This window comes from Drosophila virilis, chromosome 2 (assembly GCF_030788295.1).
Source record: "Drosophila virilis strain 15010-1051.87 chromosome 2, Dvir_AGI_RSII-ME, whole genome shotgun sequence".
Classification (NCBI taxonomy): Eukaryota; Metazoa; Arthropoda; class Insecta; order Diptera; family Drosophilidae; genus Drosophila; species Drosophila virilis.
The window spans coordinates 24,512,976-24,540,269 of record NC_091544.1 but is presented as its reverse complement, the minus strand read 5'-3'; the positions used below and the strand labels follow the sequence as shown (position 1 = coordinate 24,540,269).

General features: G+C 40.0%; 2 protein-coding genes across 5 annotated transcripts in view; one reads left to right on the top strand and one right to left on the bottom strand.

Annotated features, from left to right (window-relative positions):
* Window positions 1-12,666, top strand: part of Dop1R2 (dopamine receptor 2) — a 48,670-nt gene extending 36,004 nt beyond the window's left edge. The window contains exons 2-5 of one of the 4 annotated variants that reach the window (XR_011416137.1): window positions 770-2,327; window positions 2,386-2,467; window positions 3,668-3,847; window positions 9,251-9,314. Coding sequence is in view for 3 of the 4 variants with exons in the window: in XM_070207124.1 (XP_070063225.1) it covers window positions 913-2,327; window positions 2,386-2,581 (1,611 nt within the window). In the remaining variant the exon portion in view is untranslated. Of the gene's footprint in view, window positions 1-769; window positions 2,328-2,385; window positions 3,130-3,667; window positions 4,836-9,250 lie in introns of those variants that run through there. The other 3 variants (XM_032432914.2, XM_070207125.1, XM_070207124.1) reach the window with 3 other exon arrangements.
* Window positions 12,667-23,200: 10,534 nt separating this feature from the next.
* On the bottom strand, window positions 23,201-24,994 carry LOC6632705 (mitochondrial 2-oxoglutarate/malate carrier protein). Its single transcript, XM_070206987.1, has 2 exons — window positions 24,732-24,994; window positions 23,201-24,661 (listed from the first exon to the last, which is right to left on the bottom strand). The coding sequence occupies exon 2, from the start codon at window positions 24,493-24,495 to the stop codon at window positions 23,548-23,550; it is 948 nt and encodes a 315-aa protein (XP_070063088.1). The 5' UTR covers window positions 24,496-24,661; window positions 24,732-24,994; the 3' UTR covers window positions 23,201-23,547.
* Between the last annotated feature and the right edge of the window lie 2,300 nt (window positions 24,995-27,294).

The following is a 27,294-nucleotide window of genomic DNA, read 5'->3' as shown; positions in this document are numbered from 1 at the left end:
TTAAGTTTTTTACCAGAGTGCAAACTTTGCTTTTTTATCACCATGGGATACCTATTTATAAAAAAAAAAAAAACATTTATATACGTAGCAAACGGAGGCCAATCAACTGAATTATGCACCCAACTCTCGCTGGGAGTAGCAACAACTCGTGGTTAAATGCTGTGCAATTATTGACTTCCGTTCTCGAACGCTGTGGGAATACTGGGTGGCTGCATCAAGTGCCTTATACGGAACTTCCTGTCCTTTCTGCCACTTGAAATGTAATTTAATTTGTTTATATGTTTGTCGTTTTGTGTCAGCCGCCGTGGCTACAGGTAAATGAATTGTGCACCTTAAGGAGAGCAGCTGCTTCGAACGGAAGCCCTGAAGGACTCCAGACTGTTGTCTGACGGTATCGTTTTGCAAGCCGTGCCCAAAAAAGTCCGAAAATAACAAAAGGACAAAAAGCAGACGCGCGAACGTCTCTAATTAATGTGTTTGTTTAGCTTTTGTGCTCTCAAAATTTGGTAGGTGTGGTTACCTGTAGGCACAGATGTGGTGGGTACGGATGCGAGTCAACATTTTAATTGAATGAAATTTCATTACAAGCTGCTTCCATGGCAGGAAAAAGTATACTTAACTTATGGAAATCTACTGTGCATGTTTACCTTGAATTTTCAAGAAACACCTATTGTAGGGATATTTCACAGAATATAAATATTTTCATTCTTAATATTAATTCTTTGAATACGAATTATAATTATATTCCCGTATTGACTTTTGTCCGCAGACATAAAAATGCGAATCATTAATTTGATTGGCTACCGCGGACTTCAGAGCGTGGAATTGAAGCAGGAACTGGAACAGGAACCGGAACAGGAACTGGGTATTGTGTCAGCTGCACTGACATCGCATTAGGTTGGTGTCGGCGCCATGGCTACGGCTGAGAACAATGATGAGCCACGTCAGCTGGCGGCGCCGGAAACTGATGCAACTGCTTCTGACATGGTGGAGCCCGTCCTGGCGTTGTTGCGCGGCGATGTGCTTAATCAGACTCGTGCTCCGGTCTTCTACAACAGCTACAACATCTCGGAGGATGTTTATTACTACTTCAATGGCTTCAATGCGGCACCTACGAGTACAGAGCTAGCATTGAATTTGAATACCACAAATGGGGCGCCTAGCAGCACTACACGGGAACCAGATCTTTCCGAGTATCTGGAGGCGCTGCCCAACGATCGTGTTGGCCTGCTAGCCTTTCTGTTCCTCTTCTCCTTTGCCACGGTATTTGGCAATTCGCTGGTCATCCTGGCCGTCATCAGGGAGCGCTACTTGCACACGGCCACCAACTATTTTATCACGAGTCTGGCGGTGGCTGACTGCCTGGTGGGTCTGGTGGTAATGCCCTTCTCGGCACTGTACGAGGTGCTGGAGAACACGTGGTTCTTTGGTACAGACTGGTGTGACATTTGGCGATCGCTGGACGTACTCTTCAGCACGGCGTCAATACTGAACCTGTGCGTCATCTCTCTGGATCGCTATTGGGCTATCACGGATCCCTTTAGTTATCCCATGCGGATGACAGTTAAGCGTGCCGCTGGCCTGATTGCTGCTGTTTGGATTTGCTCGAGTGCAATTAGCTTTCCGGCCATTGTGTGGTGGCGGGCCGCCAGAGATGGTGAGATGCCCGCCTACAAGTGCACCTTTACCGAGCATCTGGGCTATCTAGTCTTCTCATCCACCATATCTTTTTATCTGCCACTCTTGGTCATGGTCTTCACCTATTGCCGCATTTATCGCGCGGCGGTTATTCAGACGCGCTCCCTTAAGATCGGCACCAAGCAGGTGCTCATGGCATCCGGGGAACTGCAGCTGACTTTACGCATTCATCGTGGCGGCACCACCCGGGATCCCGCCCCCAACACACATCAAGTCTCAGGCGGTGGTGGCGGTGGCTCCCTCAGCCACTCGCACTCTCATTCGCATCATCATCATAATCATAGCGGCGGCACAACCACATCCACGCCAGAGGAGCCGGACGACGAACCGCTATCTGCGCTGCACAATAATGGCCTGGCCAGACATCGGCACATGGGCAAGAACTTTTCGCTTTCTCGGAAGCTGGCCAAGTTTGCCAAGGAGAAGAAGGCGGCCAAGACGCTGGGTATTGTGATGGGCGTGTTCATTGTGTGCTGGCTACCGTTTTTTGTAGTGAATCTATTGTCCGGCTTCTGCATCGAGTGCATTGAGCACGAGGAGATTGTTTCGGCAATTGTAACATGGCTAGGCTGGATTAACTCCTGCATGAATCCAGTGATATATGCCTGTTGGAGCCGAGACTTTCGCAGGTATGTGCCTTGCTCTTCAACCATAAGACGTAAGTCTTACATTTAGTCTTCCTTTCAGAGCTTTTGTGCGCCTGCTATGCATGTGTTGTCCCCGCAAAATACGCCGTAAATATCAGCCCACAATGCGCTCCAAGTCACAGGTGAGTTGTTGTCCAGCCTTTTGGATTATTTCAACTGAACTGCGGTTTTTGTTTGGTTTCTCATTGCTGAGATTTGTCATTAATCCGCGTCTCTTTCATGCCAATTACTTCTAGCTCCACGTGGAGCACTCTCCATTTAACAATCTTGCTCAATCTTTACTTATTGGAATAGCGAAACATTTAATTTTATTTCATCTACATGTTGTCTTCTTGTGGGGCTGAACGACGCCAAAAACTGTTTATAAATTATGCATCTACTCTCGTATGCTCCTAAAACGCAACTCAACGAACGACAAAATTAATTTACAAATTTAATGAATATGAGAAGAAGAAAAAAATAGTAAACGTAGCGAGCTTTAACCTTGCCCTGCCTCTATCCGCTTCCTCCCTCTGTGCCAAGCTCCTGCCTTTGCATTCGCACATGTCTGACAGATAGAACAGCACACTCAGTGCTTTGGAAGGTTCCTCACATCCTCATAGTTCAGCATAAATAAACAGCGCATCAGTCAACGTCATCGGCAACTGCGCCTGCTTCCGCCCACGCGCGCATCCAGAGCTGGTATAATTTTTTAATGTGTATCTCAGCTCTGCTTAAAGTGGGTCAGCGTCAGCCAAATCCAATAGTCACAGCTTTTAGTTATTCCAGATTGGTTTATTAAATGATTACAATCATTAAGAAATTTTAATTTTAAAAGTTTTGAAATTTAGTAGTACTAAAACAGAATATTAAGTTTATAATTTTATAACACTATAATATTCAAAATTCAAACCATATTTTTTATTTTTTACATAAGTTGGAAATATTGTAAATTCAGTCGGATTGCTTCACTTGCCAAAAATAATTAATATGTCTCAATATTTAAAACACTCCTTAAACTTTTGCAAAACATTTTAAATTGAGCGGCTGTAAACACTTTGTTGGATAATTACCTCTAACAAACATTATTGTAATAAATCGACTATCAAAACGTATATCACAATATTTTTGATCGTCATATATGATATACTACAAGTGTGTACAACAATATATTCATTTGTATCATCAGTTGAAAATAACTTCGTTAATATTGAAAATCATAGACCAACAAAGCCCTGCGTTGCGGCATTGCGACCATGTTGGCAGAGCCCCAAACCAAAGGAAGGTCTTTTCATAGGTGGTTAATGCGGCTGCTGATTATGATTCTGGTGGTGTTCTTACAGAGATTTGCGACACGGCGCTGCTACTCAACTTGCTCGCTGCACGGAATTCAGCACGTGCGCCACAATTCCTGCGAGCAGACTTATATATAGTTTTGCCTAGGTTTAGTTACCATTCAACAGGCCCGCTCGCAATGATTGAGGCGCTTCCCCAAGCTATTAAGTTTCTAAGTCAATGGCAAGGTAAGCGACTTGTCTAACTTGTATTTATTGTATCGTGTTCGTTGGTTCGTGGCGTCTCTTTAAAGTCATGCACTGCCAACTGTGCGAAGTGTTGCCTGCACACATATAAACTTAATATGTGATGAACATTGTACACATTGCACATTGTTGCCCCCCGCCTCTCTCCTTCTGTCTATCTGTCTCTCTCTCTCTCTCGCTCTTTGTTATCCGTATCTCCATTTAATTCTCTTTGTCTCTATATCAATGTTTTACTCGTCGATGCGCCTGTTGTGCTCGTTCACTCACCTGTGACATTGTTGTTTGTTATTCGTTTTTTAAGTGTATGCGAAGGCGAAAAAAGAAATTGCAAAATTTGCTATGTTTCCACCTGTTGAATGTATTGCACCTGAACCCACTCACACGCGAACACACGTACACTATGCAGCCTCACACGCCCGCATATCACCATGGGTACAACCGAGTTTTTCCCAGCCCTGACTCTTGGCTCAATGTCTCTGTTTGTCATATTCCCTTTGGCATGGCAGCTTTTTTTGTTGTTGTTGATGTTGTTATTGTCGTTGAACATACTAGTTACTACATACTACTCAGTGCTCTATCGGACACCTCGCAATTAAAAATCGTATCTATATGACAAGCTCCTGTTCGATTTGCAATATTAAGCATACGCGAGGTGAAACAGCTTGTATTGGCCAATAATTTAGTAACGCCGTTCTAAGTGTGTGTACAGGGTAAGGGGAAATTTAAAGAAAAGCTCCCTGCTTATACGAAGTCTTAGAAGCACGAGCACACAGGGCAAGGACATGTTGTCCTTGCAGCGTTGAAGCCATTGTTGCTGTTGCTGTTGTTGTTATTGTTATTATTGCTTTTCCCAACCATACACTACATAATCTACATCTACATAAAAAGATACACAGACTCACGCACACACTCACACTATGTACTTACTGTTTATCTTGTTGTTAAGTTTTCACCTTTGTCTTTCTCTCTTTCTCCTCTCTCTGTCCGAATTTTTTTCACTGTAAGTATATAAATGTGTTTTTTTTTTCTGTGTTTACTTTGAAATTTTAACTTGCCATTGTTGTTGTTATTGTTGCCACTTTTACTTGTTGGCCTTTTGACTTGGCTCTTGTGGCACACACTCACACACACACAAGCCGAAGCACCCGCAACCATCGATAAGTGTGCTTGGCCATATTTTAAAATCGCACAGCCCAACATCCGATATTTAGGAAATGCTATCAAGCTAGCCATAAATGCTTTTAGCACTATAAATTTCCAACTCAATTTTCAACAAACATTAGGCACACAAATATACACATTCTCAACGCATATGCACAAAATATACTATATAATTTAATGATGAAAATGTTATTTACAGCTCTCAATAGTAACTATTCGAATGCCATTTGGAAGTGGGAGTGGATATTTTTGTTCGTTTTCAGTTCGGTCTTGGGCTTCGAGTGGCTAACATGATACCAATTACACCCAGAGCCCGCAAATTTCTCTTACATTTCCAATCGTTTATGTGTTGTTGTAAGCAACAAAGCGTTGAAAAGGGTCACGAAAGCAGCAGCTGAGTTATTGGGGGCCAGGCACTTAAAAGTACCAGTAAAGTAAAAGCATATCGTATTCTGTTCGTTTCAATGTGTTAATAAAAAAGCTTACAATCTAATTCATTTAAATTCCCAGAGTGCTCTGTGATCCCTCATGCTTTGGGATTAAGTAAGATTTGATATGAAAGCGATTGCTTTGAAATTATAATGATTTTCAAATCTCTGACTTTATGCATATGTAAAAACGAAAAGCCTTTTATAAAGACACTCTAATATTTTAATTATCCTAATTATAATGCGACTTTGTCAATACCACGCTAAGAGATGATGTGCTTTTTATTAACTATCAATTAAATGTTGTGGCAAACAGGCAAACTATTTAAAATTTAGTTTCATCTGTTTTCTTGAATTATAAAAGCTTAAAGTAGCAGTGATCTAGTTCGACTATTGTGTCCTGTTGTGAACATAATAAAAACACAGATACAATTAACAGATTTTCATAATACAAATATCAATTTTGGCACATGTTCCATCACTCTAATGGATGTTCTTCAATCATTAGGCTAGCATAATGTAAATAATGTTTAAGGCGGTCACTTAATAGCATACACAGCTTCCGGTAATGCCTGAAATTAGCGGTAAATGAGTCAACTTCCGTTTGCCATTTCCCAGACGGACAACAAATGAAAATGGTTCTGTTAAACAGCGCTCATAAAGGCCGAGGGTGATTTCGGTTCGTTTACCTATTTTGCAGGACTTAGCTTGTGGTCCATAGTGCAACTGGTACCCCTTATCTTCCGTTTTATTCCTGTGTTGCCTCTGGTCTCTTGCCTGTTCGCTGTCCTCTCACTTATCTGTGCGTGCTTCTGTGTGTGCATGTGCTTAAGTGTGTGTATGAGTGCCTCCTGAAAATTAACTTCATTGACTTTTGCTGCTGTTTGACTGCTGTTTGACTGCTGTTCTGCTTGTTGTTTGACTCGTCCTCTGACTTGTCACCGCCCCTACAGACCACTTACAAGACCCAGCTATACACACTCTGTCTGGGTTCTAAATTTGGAGTTTAATCGAAGCTGATTATACTTTGGGAAAATATTCAGATAACTTAAGTTTTTAAATCTTAATAACTAACAATCAAAATATCTGGCTTTTATTAAACCCTTCCTAACATAAAAGCTTAATTAAGTGTCGTAAAGTGAGCAATTTTTTGATTAAGAAATTAAATTTGAAACTGGATTTAAACATGAATTTGCCCTAGATTACTTCGAGAATGACTTAGCCAAGGCATCACATGACATTCTAAACGGACAATGAATTTGCATATCATTGTGTTTTGTAAATATAGCTTTGGGGCCCATGCTTAAGGGGAATGCGGTCATGATTATGCGTAGGGAAATCCACACATACGCAAGCTTACATATCATACACACACACGTATACATACACACTCACACTTACATTGCTTAGAGCTTGAAAATGCCGTATATTGCACAAATAATATGAAATTGTAATTCTAAATGTTTGCAGAAGAACTCTATGGCCACCCTGAGACCGGGGCCCACAACGGAGCTGCTGCGCTTTGGCGCCTTCGAGTAGAGGCTGAACTCAAGTTCGTCCTTGCCGCAGGCAATTATCATGTATTGACAATAATATGCATTGCTCTTGAACTGCTGTGCTAAACGCTGCTAATTGTATTCATTATTGGCAAGCGCTTTGTGCCATTTATGAGAACCAAAGCCAAATTATTATTAAAACAATCAATCAAACAAATTCTTTGCCGTTTCACAAATTGACGGTTAAATTAAAGCGATGTCGTGCTTACCGACATTTTGTCGCCAGTTAGTGCAGACTTTTTGTTTTATTTTGGAATTTTGTTCATTTTGCTTTTGGTTTTATTTTGTTAACCTCGTGAGGCAGAACATCAAAATGTAATTTACCACAAATGTTGCAAAAACATCAATTATCCCTAATGGACCGTGAACGTGAAATTAACGTTTATAATTATGTGACAGAGTCGCCAAAAGCGGCCATCGTCGCGCCGTTTGGTGTTGCGCAACAAAACCGAAGCTTTTGGCCTACCTAATACCCTGTAACACAGATATATTCCAATGGTAAAAGCCTCGTACCTATTCCATTTAGGTCATAATTAATTTCATATATGTACGTAGCTATTGTGTATCTCGGTGCATAACAAAGCTCAAACATTTGTGATGAATTGCAGTCGGAAGCCCTGGTATAACATGCTTTTGTAGCATTAAGGAATATAGTGGTAATGCGACAAGATTTGTCCCATGTACCTCATGGGATAAGGACAGCATAACTTAATAGTCGGCATAGGCTGTATTTACAATTTTTAGCTGTACAGTGTCAGTAATTTCCAAAACTTTTACACTTTTCATTGTCCCGAATGGATGGCAGCTGCCCAAACGTCTGGCAGTTTGATCCTTGGGTGTATCCCGACTGCTGGCAAATAGAGTATTTAGTAATAAATTATAAGAAAAGGGCGTAGCAGTGACTAATTCAAGAGCAAAAAAAAAATCATTTTACGGCCCCAAGAGTTGAGTGAACTTTGACCGTAGCACGCCTATTTTTGAGAGCTAGTCACGCTCTTTAGATAATGCTGTAGCTATGTTGTGAGTAATAAATCCGAAAAGAAGTAAAACTTGAGAAATCGCGTGTTTATTATATATGTAGCTTAGAAATGAGAATTCGATACTGACATTAAAATTTGGTGCATATATATATATATTTAAGTTTTATTAAAAAGTAATTAGCAAAAGTTGTGTTACACGAATGCCTGAATTCAAGTGCCTGAGGGAGAAATTCAAATCAAAAGCTAGTTACAGCAGTTAATCAAATTGTGGCAACGCCCAAGGACCGACAAATCGTTGCGTATGCGTAATAAAAGTCGTTTACAAGCAAAGAGGATATTAGAATGTGCCACAATTGCTGTCAGCCTGTAATTGAATTGAAGGTCCAATCTGTCTTGAAAAGAAGCAAATTGCAACGTGCAATTCCTGAAGAATAGACAAAAACCACACAATTCGGAATGCAGCTCGATGGGAGTCACACACACATACAAACAACAGACAAGTAACCACATGGCCGGTTTGCTCATGAAATTGCATAGCCATTATGCCTGCTCAAGATGATAATGAGCATTCAACAGAATGATGATAAAGATTTTACTGTTTTTTTTTTTTGTTTTTTGTTTCTTGGTGTTGGTGTTTGGGGAACGTTCCCACTGAATACCAGAAATTGAAATTTGTGGGCCAGAGATGTTGCAGCTAATATTCGGAAATTGTATTTTTGTGTTGTGTGGAATCAGCCCCCAACCTGCTGCGAACCTGGCTAAGGCTACGGCTAAGGCTGCTGCTGTTGCTGCCATTTGCAGAAACCACATTTCTTTTATTGTGTTGCATTGCTTTGCCTTTTGTTTTATTTTTGCTGTTCTTGTTCTTGTTGTTATTTTTATTGTTGTCGTTGTTGTTGTTTTTCAATCATGCATTTCGCTTTGACTTTTACTGCACCCGAAAAAAAAGCACCGAAGTGCACATAAAAACTGAAAGCAAACCCGCAACATTTTCAAATTGTTGTCATTGTTGTTGTCATTGTTGTCTTGAACATCTTTGTTGCCGCTGTTGCGATGCTTTAAGGCAAATTGTTTTGCTATACCTACAAACACAAAGACACTCGCAAGCACACATTCACACACACACACACACACACACACAGAGAGAGAAACAAATTTCAACACTGCCTGTAAGCTGTATGCAAAGCACTAAAATTGAAATTTAACTACAAGATTCTCATATTACCTTTCTCTCTCCGTCTGTCTATTTTGCTTGCACAGTGCCATGTTGCCGCTGCTATGGTGGCCGCCTCAACATCCTTTGGCTACCATTCCGTCAATCAGCTGGACCGCACCCTGATGTGACGTCAGCCGAGCAGCTGCAGCACTTGCAGTGGTAGCAGCAACTGCGGCGGCGGCGCTGGCGGTGGCGTCGCCCGCAACTCTCATCAATATCATTCATCGGCGGCACACACGCCTTCGTCCTCGCAGCGCTCTTGCACGCGCTGCCAGAGCTTTCACCGGCATCATCATCGCGCCAGGCGTCGCAGCTCAGGCATGCAGCTGCGGGGCGACTACAGTTCGACGTCGGCGGTGAATAGCGCAGCTAAGACTATTGTGACAATTACGGCGCCGCCAGCAGCGGCAGCCTCGGTCAGCACATTGCATCTCGGCAGTGGCAGTGGCAGACCCTCATCGGTGTCCACGCTCACGCTCGCTTCGGTGCCGCGCACGCTGTTGCTAGAAGCCTCTATTGGTGGCGGTGGGATGAAAGGTGAATCCGTTAGTGCGGCCAATACTCCAATTACGCCAGCCATGAAACACACCAGCTTTGCGCTGACGCCCAACGATATAGGAGCATCGGGCTCATCGGGTTCGACTCATCATGTATCGTTTATGCCCATGCCGCTGCCCATGATGGGCATCAAGCATTTGCGCGACTCCAACTCATCGCTCGCCGCTACGGCCGTGGCCACCAGCTCGGCACCTTCATTGATAGAGGCTGCGGAGTCGCCGACTGAGGTGCAGCATGCAGCGCTCGAAATGCGCCAGAGCGTGCAGAGTCAGATCACAACGCTGGAGGATGTGGACGATGTGCATGACAGCGATGAAAACAGCGACAGCGAGAGCGTAGGTCTGGCCCTGGTGCAGACAACGCCACAGCTGGAGTACCAGGCGGGCATGGCGTCAAGCTCTTCAAGCGCTTCGGTTAAGTAAACTCTCCCAAAGCACTCAACCATATTAGTAATAATATATGCATTGATATTTGTATATAGCGATATAATTCTTGATTACTTTTGTTACTGGTCCAATAGCTTGACTACCTGGATGTCTCTTATTGGACCAATATTTGTATTAATATATTAATATAAGTAGTTACAATTAGACGTCATATCTTAGATCTTCCATTAATAGATTATATACCCTAAGTTCTTTATGCCATGCATCCTGTAAATGTCAACCCATCTCTAAATTATATTTAACAGAAAGCTACGTCTTCAACCTGTCCACGTACCTGACACGCCTCCCTTACTCTATTTGCCCTCTTTAAGCAATGCTCCTCTAATGGGTATTTAAACTTAACTTAAATGCTTATAACGAGTTTCTGAAGCTATTCGTTTTTCCTAACTCCTACTATATAATATGACGGGTGCAAAAGAATTTAAACCTACCTTAGCCTTAAAATAATAATATCAATTTAATAGCAAAATGCCCTCAAGAAATTAATCCAAATTAACGATATGTCAAGTTATTTCGAATTGTAGTATTTCTGTAGCGCAGCCCCTCCTCTATCGCATCTAATAAATTTAACTTGACTTGAAGTTAAATGTCGCATGAGTATATAATGCTCTCAATGAAATTGTGAATGTGTGGCATCGTCAAATTAATTAATGACATTTCTCAAATTAATATACATTTGTCTATTATGATGTTGTCGAATAAAACAGTTGCCAGTGCTGTCGTATGTTGTGAAAATTGCAATGTGGCAACACTAGGAGAGCGTTTGATTGTATGCTACTTTTTGACAGACAGTTTTGCCAACCAATTAAGTTTCACAAGCTAAGCGCCAATCAACTTGCACAGGAACGGAAGAAAATGGGGCATTGATATTATGTTTAATATTATAAAAAAACAAAACTTGATTAGGTAAAGGAACAGCAAACACAGAAACCGAGCTCATCTAGTGCAAAGGCTCACAAGGGGTATTTTTTTTGTTTTATTACATGAAGTTGGCATTTTTTCGGGCAAGCACACAAATTATTGATTGAAAATAAGTTTAGAACTATAAGTAAATGTTTAATTCACAAATAATACAATAAGCTATGTAAGGTCAAAGAGATTATAAGCTTATCTGTATAGCCAAGCTGCTTAAAGTCTTAAGAACTTAATTTAATAAACTGTTTATTCAGTTGAAAACTAGCCATAAGTTACTTATATTTTTATAGTTTTCAGTTGGCAGTTATGAAACAGCGTAAATTTTCTAAACTGGTAGCACAGGCATACTATGTAAACACTGGATACAACACCAATAGTTAAATATCTAACAATGTGGCATGTCATAAGCTCTGAAGCTGCTCACAGCATAAAACATATTATAATAGCATATATAAGAACCTATATAAGAATTTATTGGGTTAAGATTAGGCTCATAAAATGCTCAGCTAATCAAACCATTTTTCTTAAACAATTATTAAAAACTAATAATCATAATGAATAAAATGCATCGTAATGCATTCGGACAGACATAACAGAAACGTACATAGGAAAATAATTAAAGTGGAAAATACAAAATCATGCTCATTGTTTAGAAAACAAACAAATCTGGGAAGGAGAAAGAAAACTTTAAACCAAAATGATAACAAATGGCAATTATTAATATTCAGTACGTATAGCACATAAGCTCATAGAGTAATTTGTATGTATGTGTGCGCGTTCCAAAAATAGCGATAAGTATAAACTTTAACATGAAGCTGTATTTCTTGCTGTGTATATGTACGTGTACTTAGTCCTTTAAGTGCTTTCAGAGAGAGAAAGGGAAACCATCCGAGCAAAAGCAGCAGCAAGAATTTACAATTTACAATTTACAGTACATAAGTGAATAATTAATTGGAGCCAATCCACTAGGAACTTATCTATATACATAAAACTGTTTGCCCTGACTGACTGATTGGCGATCAAAGCAAAGCCTAACCCAAAAGAGCTGGAAGGCTGAAATTTTGCGAGAAGGCTTCACAACATTTCATACGCAAGTGTGGAAAATTGGTGGAAAATGTTGTGAACTTCTTTCTTCATCATCCGATCGGCTTATTTTCGAAGGTCCTCGTCTGAGTGGCAAGCCAACTCCTCTAGTGTGGATAAGTGGGTCATAACATAATATTGGGCTCGACACTTAAATAGTAAATATGCGGAACAACTCATTTTTAGGTATAAATATAAAGTTCAATAATTCTGATACGTAGGGTTAAAGGTAGCCCGGTAGATTCAACTTTCCAACGAGCGAGAAATGGTTAAAATAATGGTGATGATAGGAATAGCAAACAGAACTTGAAGCACAAAACTTGTCCCGCCAGGCATATAATTGAAAGATCCAACCATTAAGTTAAGCAGCAAAACAGATTTGTACTCCATATATATGTAATTACGACTACGTTTGTATGTATATGTGTCACTATGTGTATTAAGATTAAAACATATTGAAACAGTAACTCGGGCCTGGCCTCACATTATTTAAATTTCAGCTGGTCGAGCATCCAAAGGGTTTTTTTTGTTGCGCCCAAGAGCGAACTTTTCGTGGCTTGCAGCACGCAAAACAACACTTTATGTTTGTGATGGACACGCAACAAAAAGATACACACACAATAGTGAAGATTGCAGCGAGGAGCAGAGGCCAAACTACAGACATAAAGTTTACAGTTTTCAGTTAACATTCTGGTGTCTTGTCTGGGTGGTTGGGTGGTGGCAAGCAATAGAGTTGCAATTGCAAGTGCCACAAGCCACTCAGGGGTTGCATTGTGCAGCTGTCGCTCAAGCAGACACTCAGTCCGTCAGCTAGTCAGTCTGTCGGTGCGAGGAGATGTGTTGGTTGGGGTCCAAGATGGATGCAGTCAGCAAAGCGCGAAATGCAAGCAACGCATCTAAAACAACTGGTAACAGCCATGCGCCAACTGCAAGCAGCTGCCGGAATTTCCTGCCATGTTGAGCTCCATAAAGTTTAAGCTGAGTGCGTGCCCCACCGAAAATTGGATCGTTTCGCTAACATTGTGGGGACAAATCGCGCAACGTGCATCAACTAACTAATGAGAAAATAAGCCAGAGACCAACCACCGACCAAAACCTACGCAACACAACGCACTAATGACCCACAAAAGCGACTAAAGTTAAAGCAGTTTGGTCCAAAATAACACTATGCAACCACTCAACCAAACAAATTAAAAATCTAAACCTCTTTTTAGCTTATAAACTGGAAACTAAATCAACGGATATGTACATGTAGTACCTCACATATTTATAATTGGCTAAAGCTACCCGACTTATAGTATTCTTGTATTACGCTACGCACCAAATTTGTTGCATAGTGTAACAGTGGTTACACATCAGCAGTTGCCACCACAACGACACATACACACAGAGAATGACTGCCTGGGCATTGTCCTTGTTGTAATCAGCCAAATAACGACTGTCAAAATGGCGGATAAGCGCAGAACTAATAAAAAAGAAACGTTGCATAGCGCAGGGGGCTATCAAATCGCAAACTGCACAGATCTTAAGCTTATGCGACTGGTGGCGGAGCAAGGGAGGATTAGGAGCAAAACTTTGGAGTGAGCAACTTATCACCCAAACGGAATTTGAAGCAGCGTCAAACCCTCGAAAACATTTTATTTGCTTTTGGTAATTTTGTTTCCCTTTGCTGCTAGTTCTTTACAGTTTCTCGCTTTCTCGATTCTCTATTCTCTGTTTTTTTTTTTTTTTTTTGTTTTCCTAGCTTCTCTTGTTGGGTTGGTTAATGAACCGAAATGCGTGTGCGTCCCTGTGTCCCTGTGTCCTGGTGGTTGGCATTGGACGGGTTCCCTGCGCTTTTTCAGCTGCTCAGCGAATTTGTTTGCCAATATATAAGGCCAGAGCAATCATTGTCCTGATGACTTTGTTGGTGGCTCCAACCAAATGCGCGGGCGTAATTCCCTAGACCCTTGGGGTATAGCAAGTGTGTGTATGTGTGTCTGCTGTATGTGTGGCGTGTGTGTGTGTGATAGTGAGTGGGAGTTGTGTTTGTGAAGGGATTTTGGTTATTCGGTTGTTATGATTATTGCGTGTGGCTTGTGCTTATGCTTATGTTAGTGTGACTTTCTGTGTGTGGGCGTGTGTATGTGTGTAGTTTACCATAGCAGTCCACACACATATGTATGAAAAAATATCAGATTGTTCTATTTAACTAGTTCATAATTACAAATTAATTAGAAATAAAAAATGGTAATATATGCCGTTAGCTGCATAAAAAGATAATTTGTATGGAGATCTTTTTAAAATTTGTCAATACATTTTACCAGAGTTCCCCAAGAGAAGCTATTGTCAGCATTCGCTTATAATTAATCAATGAACCTAACCCATCTGTGTCTAAGGAATTTAAGCTCGAACCCCTATTGTTCAGTTGCCTGAAGGACTCGCCCTTCTAAATAACCCATCTACCGAAAAACGGGCCCAATTTGCTTAAATTTAATTATGTTTATGCCATTTATCTTCTCAATTTTTCCCGTAGATGGTGGCATGAATGTGTTTTTGACAGTTCTCCTGGCTGGTGTTGCACGCATTTGCTTAAGTCTTACATAATTGAAATAGGTTCAAATTGCTCTCATAAGCTTCAATCATTTTGCTGCCATCATGCTTATTATTATAAATTAGCTCTAGTCGTCAGTGAAGCGAAGTAAAGATAATTTTCATTTAAAAAGTTTTATTCCTCGACTGGTTTTTATTGTTTTCAATTAGGGCGCAGCATTGTGATGAAAAGGTAAATAAATAAAATGCTGACATGAGTCTCGGTTTTACTATAATGAAATTGTAAAAATTTAAAATGCCTCTGGGTAATTATTCAGCTTTCAGAAATGAATTCTTTAAAAGAAATTGCATAGCAAAAACTAATAATAATGCATTTAAATATATATATATATATTGACTTTTTCAAAGGATAAAATATTATATTGCACTATGGACAAAAAACTAAAATTATACTTGCCATTGGTAAACCTGAAAAAGTGGCATAACGAAGTATTAAATTAATTTTAAAAAATTCAATATTTGATTTATAATCTTTTTATTTTCTTTTTGTTAACCCGTACATAAAAGGCGTACATGAAAATGCTGTTAGAGTCCTCAAATGGAAGAAGCTCAATCAAATTGAATATGCATGTACCTAAAGTGGGCAGAGCGCTTGGTACTGGACCATTGGTTCCCTTTAGGGCCGTTTAAGGACGTTAATTAAATCAATATAGCTCGTTTTAAACAATTTCGAGTTGGCAAAGCGCATAAAAATGCTAAATAAATTGATGAACTGCGGCGAATGCGCAAACACAAAAGGCTGGCAAAGGAGTTATTGTCCTTGTCATAAAAGGAAGGCATGCTGTAAAAATCTATCGACCCGTTCATTGAGGCCAGGAGGAGTGAGCACGAAAGCTGATGTTGGTGAACCCACAAAGCGGCACTTGCACTTGGCTCTTGCTCTGGGGAAGCGGCCCTAAATTGTATAAATATAAACGACATTAAAGCGCGTCTGGAAATAAAACAAACAGCAAGTCGAACTCAATGAACTGTGTGGAGTCCGCTCCGTGTTGCATCTCCTCCCTGACGCTAGCCTCCTGCCATCTCGAAGTCTGGTTGGCATTAAGTTGCCATTGCCAGGATGCTGTTGACTGCTGCCTTCTGCCTGTTACTGCTCATTGCCTCGGCTCGATGGGCCAATTGAGGCGCAGCCGGTTTGTGTGCTTTCTGCCGATTTTCCATATCTGTACACAATATATACAACGCGTTGCTATTTTCGTTGGATGCCTTCAGAATTTCTATTATGCCCGGGAACCTTGCCTTATATTTAACAATTTATAAATATAAGCATCCACCTCAATGTTATTAGAAGCCATTCGAATGATTACCAAACGGCACAGCACGGCAGCATGTATACATGAAAGTGAAAGAATAACATAAGGAAGAACTTTTTAAAATTACTGAAGAATGCATACCCTAACACTATGGTTGAACAAGTTAAATATGAATTTATTTTTGCATAAATAAAAACTGGTCTTCATATACATGAGACTGGCTGACTAATTATGGAACAACGTAATGCTAAACCTATACGAGCTAGGAACGTGTGAATAAAACATTTCTGATCGGCATCCTATACAATTCAATATTATTTTCAAAGATTCGTTCGATTGACTGAATACGTGTTCAGTCGATAACCGTTTGTCATGAATATGTGTTAGTTCGAAATACCCTCTCAGTAACATATTTATTCATAAATTCCAATACATTATGTTGGGGCATACAAAAACATTTTTGGTAATGCGTCGGGGGCATAAGCCCTTGTATCGATATGTAGAAAGTTGTTGACTTGTTATTGTTATGGGAGTTGGCCCTTTTTTTGGGACTGCTGCGATGACAACACATTGTTCTAAATATCACGCACGCAATTTTCAATTGAAGCGTGAATTTTACTCTGCGTCAGTGAGCAATTCTCAAAGCTTCAAGCTGTTGATAGAGATATAAGGTTATAAAGTCTGGCCTGGCCAGTGGCAGCAGGTAAGGGAGATGGGGGGAGAAGGAGGATTGCATCGGATGAGGCGTCGACGCAGCGAGCCAAATAAATGACATCAGTGGATTATCGCCAGCATCAGGACAAACACAAACATGTGCCATTTCCTAGCTTTCTGCAATATATAAAATTGAAAAAAAAAATTCAACAACAAAGCAGTAGTTATGTGCGGGTGCGTGTATGTGCGTGAGAGGCAGCTAAACAAAAGCATGAAATATCACGGGGCGCTGCTTTCCAAAGTGTCGACGTTCGGAGTGGGTGGGGCAACACGTAAATATGCGTTATCCTTGGGCTGACCTTGGCAGGGTGGAGACCCAGTCCTTTGCCTTTTGCCTCGACATTTTTTCCGTATTTTTTTGCTGAATAACTTCACGCACACACACATACACAGAGGGGAAAGATACCCTTGTTCATGAGTGCAAGTACAAATTACAGGCTCATTCAGTTTGCCAAACGGCAGCAGGAGTAACGGCCAGAATCCAGCCAAAAGGACCACCCGCTGTTGCACCGGCCTCCCATGGTAATCATGTACATGTCCTGATCCTGTGCCAGCAGCAGCAGCAACAGCAGCGAAACAACAACAACAACAACGGAACGGAGCAACAGCAAAGGGCAGCCGCAGCTTTAACAACGACATTGACACTACCACTGGTGATTGCTGGGGTCGTTGTTGCTGTTGTTGTTGTTGTTGCCGTAAAGCTGCCCGCTTTGACACTAAATTGCATGTCTTAACTTTAATGCTTTAATAAATCCGAGCCACGTCAAAAAAAAAGAAACAAAAACAAAAAATATTAGAAATAATAAAAAATAAACGCACACAAAGTAAGACTCGTTTGCAAGGCTTAGCAAATGGAATTCAATTAAATAAATTAAAGTGCATTTTAAATAAGCCATGTTGCAGTGTTATAAAATTAAATCAAATCACTTTTAAATGTCACAAGTATGAAGAGCGCAAGCAGCAGCATCTAGGATTAAAAGCAGAAGAGGGCAGGACGAAAGGGGCGTGTAGATTGAGAACTTTTCCTTTTTACAATTTTGCAAACTGTCAATCTGCCCGCGCTGGAAAATCAAAGCAAAAGTTAAAACAATGAGAATTGAAAGTTAATGGGAACGGAAAAATGGGGGGAAATTTATTAGCTAAATACGGTACTGAGAGCACATTAATAAAAAGTGCCATTGTTCAAAAGTTTGCCAGTCAATAAAAAAAGAAGTTCATTTGCTTTCGGGTTAAACTTGTGCGGTTCTGGTTTTCGAACCGTGCACGAGATTGGTTGCAACAGCCACACAACTTGATAAATGACAAAACTGTGTCCTGGACTCGGGACTCTTTCCGTAGCATGAACAGCAATGAAAAATAAAACATATAGAAACCGTAAAATTAAAAACGGGTATTTAATGCGATTTTGAAATTGTTAACAATTTAAACTGGAATTCAATTCGCAAGTTATCGACGGAATATGTCCGAATACAATGACTACTTGTTGTAATAAGCATTAGTAAGTCGGTTCAAGGACCATGTTAAATGTTTATAAAAAATTAAAATAGTTCACTAACAGTTGCTCTGTATATTTTGAGTAAAGTCGTCTCTTTACTGTGGACTTTTATGCTCAATTAATTGTCTCCAAATTCGTTTAAACTTTTGCATTGCCCATTGCATTGAAAATATAACAATGTAAGAACTCCAATTTAAAGCGAATTATTACAAATGTGTTCTTGTAAAGATATTATAACGGAATTCAAAGTATATTCAGCTGGGTTCAATTTTACTAATAATTAAAATATATTGACAAACTACTTTTAATCATCCTATACACTTTAAAGGGTCTAGCATGAAACTACGGTAAATTTTGTGTTAAACATAGTTCAAATACGAAACCTACTAAGGACCACAGAAAATAGTTACTTATTTCATGAAAAGGTCAATTTATTTTTGCACATGCTTTTACCAGTTACCAAAATACTTTACTTTTAAATATTTACCAATAAACGGACACACTTTTTAGTTGAAATGTAATATCGTTCAGTAGCTCAGGGCTCCAATGTCGCAGTTACCCAACTGTTGAGCTCGTCACTTTTTGCAATATTCCACTCGATTGCCAAATCTATGCTTACTGCACTGAGCACCATTGGAAGTGTGTCCGTAATGTAGCTGACAAGGCGACGACATATAAAGACGTTCCCACCCAGAGAAAAACTTTGGCCTCGAACGCCACAGAAAAACATTATACATGCGCTGGGCATGAGCACTTTGCTTGGGGATGGCTAATTGAAATGCAGCCAGTTGTATGCCAATGGGCGGGACTCGTTAAGAAGGGAACCGAATATTCTGTGTAGCAGCTACTAATCAATTTAAAAGTTTGCGCTGGGGCAAAAGTTTGTAGCATACTCTTGTCTACTTTCAAGTTTGCTGAACTAAATCTCGAGCGCTAGTTTAACGTTATGTACAAGGCTAATGGGAAAACTGGCATAGCTAACGAAATTTGGATTGGGTTGTTCGGTATCCAACGTAGCCGGCGGATGAGACACAGTAAAAATGGGAAAGAACGTAAGAAAACAGCAAAACAAAACTCAGAGCAGACAACAAGCGGCGACAACACAACACAACCGTAGAACAACGGAGCAGTTCAGTGTTCTGCATTTCCGTTTCCGCTTTTGGCTGCCGACATGGCGCTTATGTCGCGACATTAAAGTAGGCAAGCATGAAAATTGCATTGCCCTTGCTGGTGTTTCTATTGCTCATAATGAATCTATGTAATAGAATACATTGTGGCATACTGAGGAGCAGCCACTACTAAACACGTTCATAAATTCTCAAATATAAAAGTTTCGCGTTTGAAATATTCTGCAAAAGCAATTATTTTGCCGGCCAGGGCCGCTGAGCATCGTATTGCAATTAACGTTACAAAAACGAGGACCAGAAAAACAATACAGACCCAAATGGCCAACGTTGGCAACTGTAGATGGCTCCTAGCCCATCAACCCGCCATCCAACTCAACCCAATGGTTAACTGAGCGAGATGAATTATGAGCCGGGGCCGGGCATTGGATGCTTACGCCTAAAACATCTGCGGCCTTCACGACACGAGCTGAATTCGCCAGCTGCCTTGTTGATGTTTTGTCTCATTTTGCAGTCGCAAAATTGTTCAAAATCAATGCGGGTTAATTTTAGTACCCAACCAGTGTATTTAACGCTGGGACGCCCCTTAATCAAATCAAGTGAAACAATGATAAAACAAACAAAACATAAACAAAACAACATAGTGGACATTAATAACATTTTCTATTGAAATCCATAGACAATAACTCCTAATCACGGCTGTAAACAAGTAAAAGGTTCTAGTCCGGAGCTCCCGACTAGGGGATACCCTAAACCCTCTTCTTCCAACATCAAATGCATATATATATATTCTATTTTAGAAGCTATATGTCAAGTTTCGTGACTCTAGCTCTTATTATTTACCGCAATTGCCCAAAAAACAGGATATCGATTCTTATCGATTGCTTGGAAACGGAGTAAATTATCGAATATCGGAAACAAACTCGACTCTCGCAGGCACTAGGAGCACTTACATATAAAATTGCAAGTCTATAGCTCTTATATGTTCTGAGATCCTTGCGTTCCTACATACATCGACTCGGCTATTGATGCTGATCAAGAATATATATACTATATGTGGGCGGAGATGCTTCCTTCTGCCTATTACATACATTTGAATATTGCACAAATTCAATATACCCTTATACCCATTTTTAATGGGTTATATAAATATATATATATATATACTTATATATATATTTTATATTATATTATTATTATATCTAATATATTATTTGGTTGGTTTGGTTTTCTCAATAATATTATAAATATTCTTTCGGTAGTTGCATTTAAACTTAAGTTGTTTGTTACAAACTAAAAAAAGAGCTAATTGAAGGAAACCCTAAGTGAAAATCTCAGTTTGATTAGAGCCTAAAGCGAGTTTATTGCATTTGCGTGTGCCGTGCTGTGTGTGTTTGTGTGTGAGTGTGTCTGTGTTTGCAATAGTGAAGTCAATCGAATTACATTTACATAGATTCATGTGAAAGTATCCGCATTTTCCGCTCAACGCTAGTCTCTTTGGGAATGTTAATTAAAAAACGCATGTTAAATAGATTCTAAAGTGCACTTTCCACAGTTTGAAACCAATGCTGGGACCGCTGCGACAAAATTGTTCTTTATGCGATTTCTCTGTACGACGGAGAGAACCGCACACTACATGAAACAGTATACATATGTACTGTGTACAAGCAATGGAGCCACAAACGAGATATAAGTGCTATCAAAGTGCAGCCTTGTCACTTCTTGGATCATCGAAGCACGCTCCAAATCAGAGGGCTCATGGCAGTCCCCCAACTATGTGTGGAATGGAAGAGCACAGAAGAGTTTAATTAGCCGCAAGTGTAGTTGAAGTTGAGCTTGTGCAGCCAACGGCACACTCCGCAGGATAACATCTTCAGAATTTTAAGTGGGCGCCAACTTAAACTGGCTACTACAACAAAAAGCAAGCGTTAAATGCCACGCAGACCCCGCAGACCTGACTGTGCCCGCTGGCCATAAGCTTTTTATTTTCATTTATTTATGGGATAAACTTTTGATTTGTTATAGCCGAAGAGGTTTCGGTCGTATATTCTACTGAGCTTCACACCCCCGTCGTTACGCAAGCTGAACATTTTATTACGCAAATAATATTTGGCAAGAGAAGCAGTCCACGCCGAGCAGCTGCCTCCTGCTCACACACCAATAACTGAATATTAAATGCGATATTTGGCTGTGGCCAACGAAGGCATCCTTTATTTCAACTAGGGAGCATACAATCGTAACGCTTCAGTTAACAGACTTATAAAATAATCAAGAACCACGTAGTCGCGTGTGCTCGACTACAAAACACCCTGTACTCGAATTGCGTGTGGTAAATGAGAATATATATTTCAAATATTTGTCTCTAGCTTCTACACGTTCATACAGACGGGCAGATAGACGGGCTGCCAGAGAGACATGAATCAATTGACTCATCTTGTCGGCCTGCTGAAGATTAAATAAGCCTTAAAGGGTCGGCAATGCCATCTTCTGCCAGTTACAAACATTTATACAAGACCAAAATCCCCATTTGCAATGGGTATTAACGCAATATGCAAAATAAATATTGTGTGCGTGGACAAAATGACTGTATATCCTTGCGCATACTAATTTTCCGATCTTATCCAAAATCTTACATGCGAAAAACTGGCTTATGGAACAACTCCATTCTCAAGACTTGCTCAACTATTCCTTTATCCGTTGATTGTTATTGTAATCGGGTCCACATACTATCCATATAGATGCCAATTGTCAATCTATCTATACCTTTAAAAGCTTCTTCAAAGTCCAAAGAATAAACAATAAAAGCTACTCAGCTGAATTGTTTACTCTTGCGTTGAAAGTTACCACCAAGACGTGGTAAGATCCTATGATATATCAAATTTGTTTGTATTAGATTGGTAATTAATGAATGGCTTGTTAACGTGAGTTTGGTGAATTTCACAATCAGTTTTTGTACCACTTGCATTTTCAACAATATTAAAATTGACCCCGTGGATGATGCGTAATTTCATCTATATACGTTATATATAAAACAACTCGCGAAGAAAGTTGCGTCGAAAAACACAATATAAATCTGGTGAAAAAGCTGATCTGGCGTTTCTAAATTTAATGGTTCTACGTTCTTATTAAGTTTTTTTTTTTTTAATGTCAAGACCCAAAAAACTCCAAGTTACATTCACGTAGCGAGATTGTAATACCCCCAAAAACAATACAAACACTTATGGACAAAATGTTCGCGATGTTTTTTATGGTTTGTGTGTAATAAATAAAGCTTCACATTCAAATGTATTTAAGAAGTAACAAAAGAGAGAAGGCAACTTTGTATTTGAAGCATTAAAAAGTTGATTTTTTTTTGTCAAAGTGACCAACATTAAATTTTATGAAATTTTCTTATGTATTTTACATTTTGTATATGGGTAAGGTATCAAGCACGGCCCCGGTAGACCTGTTCCCAGAGGTTATCAGTGCTCTGTTATCAAGGAAAACAAAAATGATGAATGCGTAGGAATACCTGCAGCTATGTGTGCCAGAATTTTAATATTTTCCATATTAAGTAGCATGGCTAGAGATAATGCTTATCGGAGGAATTAGCAGACTTTAGCCTAGCATATTAAATGTGTTATTTAATACCAGTGTGTAGGTAGGTGCAAATGTTATTTCCAGTAATACACGACATTTTAGACATATGCAACAATGCTAACACGTAACACGAGATGCGCGCCGTATTCAAATTGTCCGGCCTAGAGATGGAACGTAAACATCTTAAATCAGCAATCAGATTTCTTGTATTTTTGTGCTGTGAGACTGGGTAACATAATGCTTCATTATTGTGCTTTATTCAGAATTAACTTTTTGCTTAAGGCGTTTTATCAATTACATATATATTTTATAAAAAAAAACTTCCACAACAGACACTCATAATTTTGTAATATTGTCACCGGAGTTTCCGACATTTAAATGCCTCACTTTGGATATTATCGTAAATACAAATGTATATAAAATTAATAACTCTCGTATTGTCCATGATTTGGTTCATCGTTCGGGGAGTTGTTTGGAATATGCAGCTTAAACTTTGAACCCATTGGCTAACAGTGTATAGAATTGCGGCTAATCTTTAACAACAACAAGGCCACACAGCTTGCTATAGTTGCATGCCTCCCCTTATATTCCAGAACCGCGCTTATCCACGCCCAGCACGAACTTGTTGAAGGCATCGTTGAGCTGTTCCATCAGGATGAAGGTCAACACCGTGTGCGGGCCCAAGCGGAAGTAGTATGGCGTAAAGCCCTTCCAAAGCGAGAAAATGCCTTCGTGACGTGCAACCCGGAGCAGCACATCCATTGTGCCCTTATACTCTGGTTTTCCGTCTACCAATTTCATGTTTTGGATGCGCGTCTTGGCAATGTCCAGCGGCATGGATGTTATCGTAGTTAGCAGTCCGCTCAGCATGCTGGCGAAAAAGTGTAGTTTGATGCCTTCGTCCATTTGCAGCGGCCCAGTACGGAAATAGCTTTTGAATTGGGAATAGCTGGCCAATTGGGTCATGTTCACCACCATGGCTCGACCAACGGTGGGCAAACAGCCGCGCCACAATGCTGTAAGGCCCTCCTCGCGCGTTATACGCGCCAGAGCATTGCCCACATTTTTGTAGTTGCGTCGCTCTTCGAGAGGCAGGCGTCCATCTGAGGTCATGCGAATTAGAGCCACCTCTGCTGGCGTGCCGATGAACGCACCACAGGCACCGGCTATAGTGCCCATGGCCATGCTGGCCAGCACATTGGGATCGCGGTTGGTGCGAGTTCGATATTCCTCGTTGAGGTAAGTATACACACCCAGTCGTCCGGTGGTGTAGGTCGCTTGCCTCAGCAGCGCTGCTGAAAGGCCCTGGTATAACGCAAGGGGTCCCTCGCGGCTGATCACGGTCTGAATGCAGTGGAAAGAGTTGCGAAATTCCTTCTTGCCACTACCGGCTCCGGCAATTTGCATTCTATTCTTGACCAGATCCAGCGGCTGCACACACAGGGTTGCGCCCATGCCACTAGCACCTCCAATCAGATATTTCATACCCTTGGGCGGTGTCTTTTTCTTGCTGGGCTCTTTTTCCGACATATTGACTGCGAATTTTCCGTTCACTTGCCGATTACACAACACAAAATGACTTGATTAAATACACTGCGTCGCCAGTTTCTGTGGGCTCAGTAGCTTCCAGTTTTCAGATTCCAGTTGGGCTCTTCGATGCCGTTGCAGCCGCCAACGCCGTTTTGACTTTGGCTGCCTTTCTTGACGATATTAGTGTAAGGAATGTTAAAAAAATCTAAAAAATGTTCTGCCCACGCCTGTCTTACACAAAATAATATTAAATTTTTTGCTTGCGGCCAGAGCGAGCAGCTGATACTGGCGGCGGGTGGCTACATACGGGCACTTCCTCGTTTTATTTTTGCTTTTATTCGCTGCCAGCAGCTGCTTTCTCTCTGCCTCTTTGAATGTGAATCAATGTCACGGACGTGCGTGTTTCGTCAGTGTATTCCTATTTTTAGGCGCCACTTTTTGGTTATTTCACGTGTTGCACTATTGCCTGCCCCAAATTGCAATTAGTTGTGCGACGAAACATTACACAAATTATATAGTCGCAATTGCAATTGTAAAGAGAAAAACACTGAACAACAACAACAATTCGCAGCTCTATGCAGTGGCTGCTCAGCTGATGACGTGTACAGCGACGGCGCGAGAGTAAAACAGGGTTGTCAATAGCTTGTGCAGTTGACGACAGTCCATTTGTTAAATATTATATATATGTTATTATTGAATTCACCAAATGCAGCAATGGTAACTTTAAACTTGTATTTTTATAGTTATTTTTATTATAGCATTTCCTAAAAGTTTCACCAAAAAAATGTTTAATATAATGTATTTCTATAGCAAAACAAGTACGTGCTGTGCGCGTCGAAACTGCTGACAACTCTTCGAGAACCGTAGCTCGCTTTGTGATTCTCTGTGGCTCTCCCACTGGTCAAGACGGTGTTGTTAAACACTGAACAGCTGTGCCGTTTACTCAAATCGTTTGCTGTCCCAACCATTTAACAGCCTAAGAGCGCACAACTAATTAAGATATACACATACCTTCATAATGTAGCTGCTGTAATTACCCTGCAGATATGTTATGTACATAAATATACATGTATTCTCTTTGTCTGTTGTCGATATTCAGGCATTCACTACCGGCTTCTTATCGGGCCACACAAAAAGTGTTTGCCAAAATTTTATCATAATTGCTCTAATCAACTATGTAATCTAAAAATGTAGATACTGAATCGAGTAATGATATTTTTGATTCTCTAAACAACTTGTTGCTAATTGAACGTGCTCAGCTGTTTTCATTTACGGCCCAACAATATTTGCAACGATTGTGTACGTACATATGTATGAAAATTTTTAATTATATTTAAACATGCATATGCAAGTTTTTGTATACTTACATACATACATATGTGTATGTATGTGCGCGCATATGCATTAAGCAAAACATTCACTCGCCACTTAGATGACCATGTGTGATATGCAGTACATATATAAAACGAACAAACAGTAAATACCTAAGGTTAATAGAAAACTGGGGTGATTTTACGTTTAAAGTATTATTTTTTACCAATTCAATATAAAATTGAGGAATATTTCACACAAGGTATAACAACATTTACCAACAACACTAACATAGAACATGTTCATTGTTCTTTCACTAGTGGTAAAATGTATCTTATTTCACTTCTCTGCCTGTCTAATTTTAATTTATATAAATATTATATGACTAGCTATTATTTCCCGGCGTTGCCCGTGCAAATTTTTGGCTTAAGATTTTGATTCAGAATTCTTTTCCATCCAGTCCTCATCCGTGACAAATTTAAGTCTACGTTAACGAGTTTCACTATTCTCACAGATGTATCTGTAGAAACGTAAAGCAAATCTCTACAGGGCTATTAAATGTTTAAATGTACATTTTCGGTAGCTTGAAATTTGTTAATACTGGCAAGTACTCCTTTGCCTTGGCCAGGAAAAGTTTTCTGCTTAACATGTTAGACATAACTTTACACTTTGTTCCTTGAACTCCATTTATATTTGAAAATATTTTTAAAGACCATCAAAAATTAACCAAGAGTAGGAATCAACGGCTTACGCCCATGTAATCCAAAGATCTTGTAACATTAGTGTTAAGCTGATCCGACCTCAGCAAAGATGAACAGATTTTTAAAAATAAGTTACAGGTAACCATTTGAAGCACCCTCTTATTTTGTGCCTCGGATCATTTTGTCCATATGTTTTTTTATACCAAACTCTAATGGATAAAAGGGTTTATTGTATATTTTTGTGCAAATGTAAATGCAACAGCCTAAAAGAAGACTGTGTGACTCCGTAAAGTTACCGAGTCTACTCAAGTCCTTCTGCCTTTCTGCCCGTCCGTATGTAGATCTCAAAAACCATAAGAACTAGTGACGTGAAATTAGAGAGTACGATAACTTATTCATGTATTCATGAAATTGATATAAATGTATACCGAAATCCTGATTTTATGGTATATCTTCGAAATTATTGGAGCGAGAGACACTAAATATGTTCCCCATAAAATGTAAGAAATTAATAGTTTTAGTCTTGGCCGCTATTATTTACATGTCATCTTCATGCCCTTAAAATTCTATAAACACGAAAATAAAAGAGGTCTAGGGGCAGAAGCAGTGAAATCGCAGCGTAAGAATCTGGGCTGGCAGCCTAGAGAATATCCTAGTCGGGCACTCCCGACGAGAGGACTCTACATTACATGCATGTCATGTATTTTCCATAGCAATAGTTGAAGTAAAGTATACATATTCTGGATAGATATAAATCTATTATAATTGCTTGCAATCAATTAGACTT